This window comes from Nerophis ophidion, linkage group LG15, assembly GCF_033978795.1.
Source record: "Nerophis ophidion isolate RoL-2023_Sa linkage group LG15, RoL_Noph_v1.0, whole genome shotgun sequence".
Classification (NCBI taxonomy): Eukaryota; Metazoa; Chordata; class Actinopteri; order Syngnathiformes; family Syngnathidae; genus Nerophis; species Nerophis ophidion.
The window spans coordinates 8,817,489-8,827,488 of NC_084625.1; the positions used below are offsets into that span (position 1 = coordinate 8,817,489).

Here is a 10,000-nt window from a genome sequence, read left to right on the forward strand (position 1 = left end):
TGGCGGGCCTGGGCTCGGAGCGCGTACTGGGCCTTCACTTCCCGGTCCAGCCTCTGGATGGCGTGGATGTCGCCGGTGCTGTCGTCGATGGTGAAGGTGGAGCCGGCGCCGTCGCCCGTCAGGATGTACTTGATGGAGCCGTCGCCCTTGTCCATGTCGGAGTGGAGCTGAGGGTTTTTACAAGACAATGGCGGGCCTTTCAATTAGCGTCACTTCTTCCCGAGACGTCGGGAGGATGGCAGCGTTGCCATGGTTACCGGTCAGATATATAAGGTGCTTCATTATAGCGACGTTATTGTACGTGCGTGTGCAACAAGTGCATCAATTAGCTGACTTACGGACGCGCTCCGGAGGGATTTTCAGAACCGGTTTTGCTCGGTAAACAATTCGAGGTGAACGAAAAGGAGCGGGATGAAGCAGATCTTAGTTCATCGGTTTGTGTATGTCGCTATTTTCTAATCGGGAGAGAAAAGAATGGAGATTTTGTTGAGAAAATAATGTTAGAATGATGAATAAGACACAAAAACCCATCCAGTCATCCATCTTTTCCGCTTATCCGAGGTGGGGTCGCGGGGGCAGCAGCCTAAGCAGGGAAGCCCACACTTCCCTCTCTCCAGCTACTTTGTCCAGCTCCTTCTGGGGAATCCCGAGGCGTTCCCAGGTCAGCCTGGAGAGGGGGTGGGTACTGGTCCGGTGGTTGAAGTGCTGGCTGTCCAGAGTCTGGTCCGCTCGCCTGTGCATTAGTTGGGGATATCACTGCGCCGCTGACCTGTCTCCACTTGGGATGGTCTCCGGCTGGCCCCAATATGGACTGGAGTCTCACTATAATGTTAGATCCACTACGGACTGGACTCTCACAATATTATGTTAGATCCAGCATGGACTGGACTCTCATTATTATGTTAGATCCACTATGGACTGGAGTCTCACTATTATGTTAGATCCACTATGGACTGGACTCTCACAATATTATGTTGATCCACTATGGACTGGACTTTCACTATTATGTTAGATCCACTATGGACTGGACTCTCACTATTATGTTAGATCCACTATGGACTGGACTCTCACTATTATGTTAGATCCACTATGGACTGGACTCTCACACTGTTATGTTAGATCCACTATGGACTGGACTTTCACTATTATGTTAGATCCACTATGGACTGGACTCTCACTATTATGTTAGATCCACTATGGACTGGACTCTCACTATTATGTTAGATCCACTATGGACCGGATTCTCCCTATTATTTAAGATCCACTATGGACTGGACTCTCACTATTATGTTAGATCCACTACGGACTGGACTCTCCCTATTATGTTAGATCCACTATGGATTGGACTCTCCCTATTACGTTAGATCCACTATGGACTGGACTCTCACACTATTATGTTAGATCCACTATGGACTGGACTCTCCCTATTACGTTAGATCCACTATGGACTGGACTCTCACACTATTATGTTAGATCCACTATGGACTGGACTCTCACTATTATTATGTTAGATCCACTTGGACTGGACTCTCACACTATTATGTTAGATCCACTATGGACTGTACTCTCACTATTATGTTAGATCCACTATGGACTGGACTCTCACTATTATGTTAGATCCACTATGGACTGGACTCCCACACTATTACAGTATGTTAGATCCACTACGGACTGGACTCTCACACTATTATGTTAGATCCACTATGGACTGGACTCTCACTATTATGTTAGATCCACTATGGACTGGACTCTCACACTATTATGTTAGATCCACTATGGACTGGACTCTCCCTATTATGTTAGATCCACTATGGACTGGACTCTCACTATTATGTTAGATCCACTATAGACTGGACTCTCACTATTATGTCAGATCCACTATGGACTGGACTCCCACACTATTACAGTATGTTAGATCCACTACGGACTGGACTCTCACTATTATGTTAGATCCACTATGGACTGGACTCTCACTATTATGTTAGATCCACTATGGACTGGACTCTCACTATTATGTTGGATCCACTATGGACTGGACACTCACTATTATGTTAGATCCACTATGGACTGAACTCTCACACTATTATGTTAGATCCACTATGGACTGAACTCTCACTATTATGTTAGATCCACTATGGACTGGACTCTCACTATTATGTTAGATCCACTACGGACTGGACTTTCACTATTATGTTAGATCCAGTATGGACTGGACTCTCACTATTATTATGTTAGATCCACTATGGACTGGACTCTCCCCCTATTATGTTAGATCCACTATGGACTGGACTCTCACTATTATGTTAGATCCACTACGGACTGGACTCTCACTATTATGTTAGATCCACTATGGACTGGACTCTCCCTATTATGTTAGATCTACTATGGACTGGACTCTCACTATTATGTTAGATCCACTATGGACTGGACTCTCACTATTATGTTAGATCCACTATGGAATGGACTCTCACTATTATGTTAGCTCCACTATGGACTGGACTCTCACTATAATGTTTGATCCACTATGGACTGGACTCTCACTATTATGTTAGATCCACTATGGACTGGACTCCCACACTATTACAGTATGTTAGATCCACCACGGACTGGGCTCTCACTATTATGTTAGATCCACTATGGACTGGACTCTCACACTATTATGTTAGATCCACTATGGACTGGACTCTCACTATTATGTTAGATCCACTATGGAATATCATTTAAAATATAATTTATTTCAATTCTCAAGCATAAAACAATAGTAGGTATGAAAAACACTAACCTATTTATTATTAACCATCCACAAGGGACTTATGCAGTCTTGAAGTTGACGTGGACTACTAATTGGTCCTGGCGGGCACAATACTTTATTGAACTTGAAAATGCAATTTCTGTTATGCACTGGGAGATGGAGTTGACGGCACAGACACCAGGGGGAAATTAAAGCTTGAGGATTTAATAAATATGTAGGCAATATGTATAATAATCATAAACTATACTAACTAGAATGGAAAACCCAGGAGTGTGTTTGTGTGAGACTATGTGTATGGTTAGCTGAAGTGTGTGTTACCAAGTGTTGCCAGTGGAGGTGCTGGCACACCCGGCTGCCGGGGAAAAGTGGGTACGGGCCCGTGCTGTGACTATTGTTTTAAATAAATTGGGTGTGAATGCTGAAAAGCCCAAGCTGAACTGAAATGCTAACAGGTAGCACGCTAGCCAGATAGCGTCAGGCAAAAAAAAAATATGAACAGTTAGCATGCATCAAGTACCAAAATGCATGATTCTGAGGTGTACCTCTTCAAAAATATATGTAACAAACCTCTAACATGCTAACGTTAGCATGCGTCAAGTACTAGAATATATGACTGTGAGGTGTACATCTGAAAAAATTGCCAATAAAAATTAGCATGCTCATTTTTAGCATGTTTGCATGCTAACCAAACTATGAGACTGTGAGGTGCACAACCGCGAATTTAGCCGAAAAGCTAGCATGCTAACGTCAACATGCGGCGCCAAGAACCAAAATATTCGACCCCTGCAAAAATATATACCAAAAAAATTACGTTAGCATGTTAGCAATTGATTGACAATAGCAAGCATTTTAACAGGGTCAAATTACAGCTCAAAGAGGCCAAAATGACTTTTTTTTTTAAGGAAACTTTTGTTTTGAAGGGGTTTTTGCCAACTTCCTGTTGATTTTTGCTGAAGGATGTAAGTGTATGAAATGTAGGTCTAAGTCAGACCTACATAAAGGTTTTTGTTTCATGTCCCTACGACAATCCTAATGGAAGTTACAAGCAGTTTTGTTTGTGTTTTTTCCTAGGGGGCGCTAGAGCGCAATTTTGAGTTTTGGGTTTTGTTTTTTTAGTAGATGGCAATTTTCGCCAGTCCTGATGTGTGTGTCAAATTTGGTGAGTTTTGAAGCATTTTAAGGGGGTCAAATTACAGCTAAAAGAGGCAAGAATTACCTTGTTTTTAAGGAAACTTTTGTTTTGAAGGGGTTTTTGCCAACTTCCTGTTGATTTTTGCTGAAGAATGTTAGAGTATGACATGTAGGTCTAAGTCAGACCTACATAGAGGTTTTTGTTTCATGTCCCTACGACATTCCTAACGGAAGTTAAAAGCAGTTATGTCTGTTTTTTCCTAGGGGGCGCTAGAGCGCAATTTTGAGTTTTGGGTTTTGTTTTTTTCAGTAGATGGCAATTTTCGCCAGTCCTGATGTTTGTGTCAAATTTGGTGAGTTTTGAAGCATGTTAAGGGGGTCAAATTACAGCTAAAAGAGGCAAAAATTACTTTTTTTTAAGGAAACTTTGGTTCTGAAGGGGTTTTTGCCAACTTCCTGTTGATTTTTGCTGAAGGATGTAAGTGTATGAAATCTAGGTCTAAGTCAGACCTACATAGAGGTTTTTGTTTCATGTCCCTACGACATTCCTAATGGAAGTTACAAGCAGTTTTGTCTGTGTTTTTTCCTAGGGGGCGCTAGAGCGCAATTTTGAGTTTTGGGTTTTGTTTTTTTAATAGATGGCAATTTTCGCCAGTCCTGATGTGTGTCTCAAATTTGGTGAGTTTTGAAGCATTTTAACAGGGTCAAATTACAGCTCAAAGAGGCAAAAATGACATTTTTTTTTAGGGAAACCTTTGTTTTGAAGGGTTTTTTGCCAACTTCCTGTTGTTTTTGCTGAAGGATGCAAGTGTATATAATGTAGGTCTAAGTCAGACCTACATAGAGGTTTTTGTTTCATGTCCCTACGACATTAGTAACGGAAGTTACAAATAGTTTTGTTTGTGTTTTCTTCCCGAGAGCAGTTTTGTCAGTGTTTTATTCCAAGGGGGCGCTGGAGCGCAATTTTGAGTTTTGGGGTTTGGTTTTTTACTAGATCGCAATATTCGCCAGTCCTGATGTGTGTGTCCAGTTTGGTGAGTTTTGAAGCATTTTAAGGAGGTCAAATTACAGCTCAAAGAGGCAAAAATTACCTTTCTTTTTTTTTTAAAGGAAACTTTTGTTTTGAAGGGTTTTTTGCCAACTTCCTGTTGATTTTTGCTGAAGAATGTAAAAGTATGAAATGTAGGTCTAAGTCAGACCTACATAGAAGTTTTTGTTTCATGCCCCTACAACATTCCAAACGGAAGTTACAGGCAGTGTTGTCTGTGTTTTTTCCTAGGGGGCACTAGAGCGCAATTTTGAGTTTTGGGTTTTGTTTTTTTAGTAGATGGCAATTTTCGCCATTCCTGATGTTTGTGTCAAATTTAGTGAGTTTTGAAGCATGTTAAGGGGGTCAAATTACAGCTCAAAGAGGCAAAAATGACTTTTTTTTAAAGGAAACTTTTGTTTTGAAGGGGTTTTTGCCAACTTCCTGTTGATTTTTGTTGAAGAATGTTAGAGTGTGAAATGTAGGTCTAAGTCAGACCTACATAGAGGTTTTTGTTTCATGTCCCTACGACATTCCTAAAGGAAGTTAAAATCAGTTTTGTCTGTGTTTTTTCCTAGGTGGCGCTAGAGCACAATTTTGAGTTTTGGGTTTTGTTTTTTTAGTAGATGGCAATTTTCGCCAGTCCTGATGTGTGTGTCAAATTTGGTGAGTTTTAAAGCATTTTAACAGGGTCAAATTACAGCTCAAAGAGGCAAAAATGACCTTGTTTTTAAGGAAACTTTTGTTTTGAAGGGGTTTTTGCCAATTTCCTGTTGATTTTTGCTGAAGAATGTTAGAATATGAAATGTAGGTCTAAGTTAGACCTACATAGAGGTTTTTGTTTCATGTCCCTACGACATTCCTAACGGAAGTTAAAAGCAGTTATGTCTGTTTTTTCCTAGGGGGCTCTAGAGCGCAATTTTGAGTTTTGGGTTTTGCTTTTTTAGTAGATGGCAATTTTCGCCAGTCCTGATGTGTGTGTCAAATTTGGTGAGTTTTAAAGCATTTTAACAGGGTCAAATTACAGCTCAAAGAGGCAAAAATGACCTTGTTTTTAAGGAAACTTTTGTTTTGAAGGGGTTTTTGCCAATTTCCTGTTGATTTTTGCTGAAGAATGTTAGAATATGAAATGTAGGTCTAAGTTAGACCTACATAGAGGTTTTTGTTTCATGTCCCTACGACATTCCTAACGGAAGTTAAAAGCAGTTATGTCTGTTTTTTCCTAGGGGGCTCTAGAGCGCAATTTTGAGTTTTGGGTTTTGCTTTTTTAGTAGATGGCAATTTTCGCCAGTCCTGATGTGTGTGTCAAATTTGGTGAGTTTTGAAGCATTTTAACAGGGTCAAATTACAGCTCAAAGAGGCAAAAATGACCTTGTTTTTAAGGAAACTTTTGTTTTGAAGGGGTTTTTGCCAATTTCCTGTTGATTTTTGCTGAAGGATGTTAGAGTATGAAATGTAGGTCTAAGTCAGACCTACATAGAGGTTTTTGTTTCATGTCCCTACGACATTCCTAACGGAAGTTAAAAGCAGTTATGTCTGTTTTTTCCTAGGGGGCGCTAGAGCGCAATTTTGAGTTTTGGGTTTTTTTTTTTTTTAGTAGATGGCAATTTTCGCCAGTCCTGATGTTTGTGTCAAATTTGGTGAGTTTTGAAGCATTTTAAGGGGGTCAAATTACAGCTCAAATAGGCAAAAATGACTTTTTTTCAGGAAACTTTTTTTTGAAGGGGTTTTTGCCAACTTTTTGTTGATTTTTGCTGAAGGATGTAAGAGTATGACATGTAGGTCTAAGTTAGACCTACAGAGAGGTTTTTGTTTCATGTCCCTACGACATTCTTAACGGAAGTTACAAGCAGTTTTGTCTGTGTTTTTTCCTAGGGGGCACTAGAGCGCAATTTTGAGTTTTGGGTTTTGTTTTTTTAGTAGATGGCAATTTTCGCCATTCCTGATGTGTGTGTCAAATTTGGTGAGTTTTGAAGCATGTTAAGGGGGTCAAATTACAGCTCAAAGAGGCGGCGGTATAATAATAATAAAACCTTAGAAATACAATAGGGTCCTCTGTCCCAAAAGGACATTCGGTCCCTAAAAAGCAGCGAAATCAAAGCAAATCTTGACATCTCAAAGCCCAACATAAGCACCTTTTAACCCCGGCCTGATAGAAATGATGTGTACAATAATGGCGGCCACTAATCACCGCCCGGTTTTGTTGCCGGGGGCAACGGTGCCGCGCTGGAAATCAGAAGCCTTTTGTGGCCAAATGGCAGCCTGTCGATGGGGAAAATCACTCGGCGCTTTGTCGAGGGGCCTCGGCGTCGTCAAACATCAGAACTAAATGGGCCCCTTGACGTCCGTCTTGTGTATAATCAACAGGAGCAACAATGGCTGCCCTCCGTCAGGAAGGTAATGCGGGTGTGATTGGGTCCTCAGCCTCGCAATATTCTCCAACAACGGACGTCCATATTGGCTATTTCATCAACCCTCGACTCTGACCTGCGCGCAGCTTCTTAACAGTTGAAAAGAGTTTTTATAATAAACACCTCCCAGTCAACTACTAGTAACATCACTACGAGCCCGTTGACGTTCTAGAAACATAAGCGTCAGCTCAGCTCGCTCGCAGTCCTTGAGGTGAAGGCTAATTAGCTTTTAGCGTAACGCTAGTTCATTTTCCTGTGTTTGTTACGGACAGCAAAGCCCTGTCTGTCTGAGAGAAAGACAAGCATTAGTGACCTACAGTTAACAACTAAGTTATTTCACTTTACCTTTTTAGTTTATGTTAATGAAGCATTCCTGTCTCTGATAGTTGATATAATAATGTAAGTGCATCATGAAGCCTACATGAACTCCATGGTGTTCGGTGATGAATAGTCCCTCCTATTGCTATTGTACTATTTCTTCTAGCTATAGTTGTTACGACTGGTAGGCATAGTGATGCCAAATTGGTCCCTTCGTGGATGCGTCGGCATGAACACAGCAACGGTAAGTTTAAATGATTTAGTACACTTAACAAAAACAGACTATGAACAAAAACACTGGAGCTAACAGACAAAAATAAACCAAGGGCGCTAGCATGAAAGCTAGGAATAGAAAATACAAAAACTATACTTGGCACAAAAAAACATTCAGCATAAAAGCTGGAATATCGAGTGGCTTAGCGTAAGAGCTAGCGAGAAAATACATACGGGTAGTAGGCAGTCGTGAATGTTGCTCGAAGGCAAATAGGGGAGTAATCAAAAAGTGACAGGTGTGCAAAAACTGTGATTAGCAGGTGGGATCAATGAGCAACCATGGTGGCTGACTAAACAGGAAGTAAGAGTGTAGAACAACAGTGATACAACACCTGGAAGTATAAACCATATATCCAAGTAGCGGATCGCAACAATAGTTACGTGAATCATTAGTAATGTAGCGGTCTCGTTTTGAATGGCAGGGTCCCTGCTAACACATGTTGATAAAAATATAACATTTACGTAATAAAATGCTGTAATAAATGAGGCATGATGAGTTGAGTCAACATGTGGCCCAACTTTTAACTCTTTTTTCCAAACAATTACTGCAAACACTTATTTACAGTAAGTCTTAAATTTGACTTAGTCATTATTTTGTCTTAGTAAGTCTATATTTACTAAGTCCAAATAAAGACCTACTTAGCATCTCAGGTAACCAGGACTGTTTTGTGTTTTGTTTTTACTTTACGGAAAAAAAATCGAGATATATATATGGTATTATTGCCATTCAGAATACGGAGCGGAAAACACAACCAAAAATTGTAGGCTTTTTCATGCGACGAAGCCGGCCTACTTCACAACAGTCTGTAGTTTATTGCCCCCCCCCCCCCCCCCACCCAGCCCCTTCCCCGTCCGTCTCACACACACACACACACACACACACACACACACACACACACACACACACACACACACACACACACACCTCCGCTCATTAGGGCATTTTTTTCTCCCCTCGCTCCCAAACGGATGAACGCTTAATACCGCAACAGCGCCAGAGTCCATCACGCCAATGTCAGTTCCAGTTGAACAGGATTTTTAGGATCAAGGCTGCGGATTGTTGGGAACCGGGTGGTGATCCTCTAGCTTTCTGCTCGGCTTGCCATTGGATGAGGATGAGACCTACCAGACCCGATAAGAACCGTGAATCATCATCGATATATTGGCGCACATTCCGACAGCCGCATTTTTAAAAAAAAATGCCCAACAAGACTATCTATCTATGACTCGGGGGCCACATTGAGAGAAATAAAGTGTCGGGGGGGTATTAACATTTAGTTGTAAATATCTGCTGTACAGTATGTGTGTGTAGAGGTTGCCCTCTATTGGATTCTCCTGACCCAAGTTGGATCAAATCTTTCATTTTCATACACCAGTATGGTTTGCTTTTCAGCAGTAATAGTTAGGCCAGCTTGTCTCTGTCTCACTCCAACTCCAACCCTGGTGTCTCGGTCCGGCTGCTGCCAATAAGCATGGCAGGTGACTGGATGATTAATCCCAGCTGGGTAATCCAATCGCCTGCCAGTTGTGCTTCGAGGCCGGTCCTTCCACACCATACTTGCCAACCCGTGCCCCTCCCGAAAATCTCCCGGGGCAACCATTCTCCCGAATTTCTCCCGATTTCCACCCAGACAATAATATCGGTGGCCTTTAGCATCCTCTCTCACTCGACTATTATATTTGTCTCCATTATCCATGGGTTTATCAATAACCTATAAAGTAGGCGGGCACGGAGCTATTTCTCAGTTTATTCCAGCCGGCACGTTAATACACTGACGCACAACATCCCGATTCCCATCATGCATTGCTTCAAAACTAGGGCAAGTAGTAATGTCCAAAAAACATAACAGAGACGAAGCAGAAAAAAAGAAGAAGGGACGTGGTGTCGACGAGTGAGAAGAAGAAGTACGCTCGCAAGTTCCTAAATAATTGGAAAAAATATATATTTTCAGTTCATCCAGGACAGCTCGAAGGGGAAGGGGTACGGTGCCTGCAAATTTTGTAGATCAGACTTCTCCCTTGAACACGGTGGCTGAACGGATATACTCATTCATGAGTATATCGGCAAACGAGCAGTGGGGCAGGGCA

The 10,000-nt window shown here is 41.6% G+C and overlaps 1 protein-coding gene across 1 annotated transcript in view; it reads right to left on the reverse strand.

Moving 5' to 3' along the window:
- LOC133569903 (cadherin-20-like) overlaps nucleotides 1-10,000 on the reverse strand; it is a 146,712-nt gene that overhangs the window by 146 nt on the left and 136,566 nt on the right. Inside the window, exon 3 of the mRNA XM_061922491.1 lies at nucleotides 9-167. Coding sequence (XP_061778475.1) covers nucleotides 9-167 — 159 coding nt within the window. The remainder of the gene's footprint in view (nucleotides 1-8; nucleotides 168-10,000) is intronic.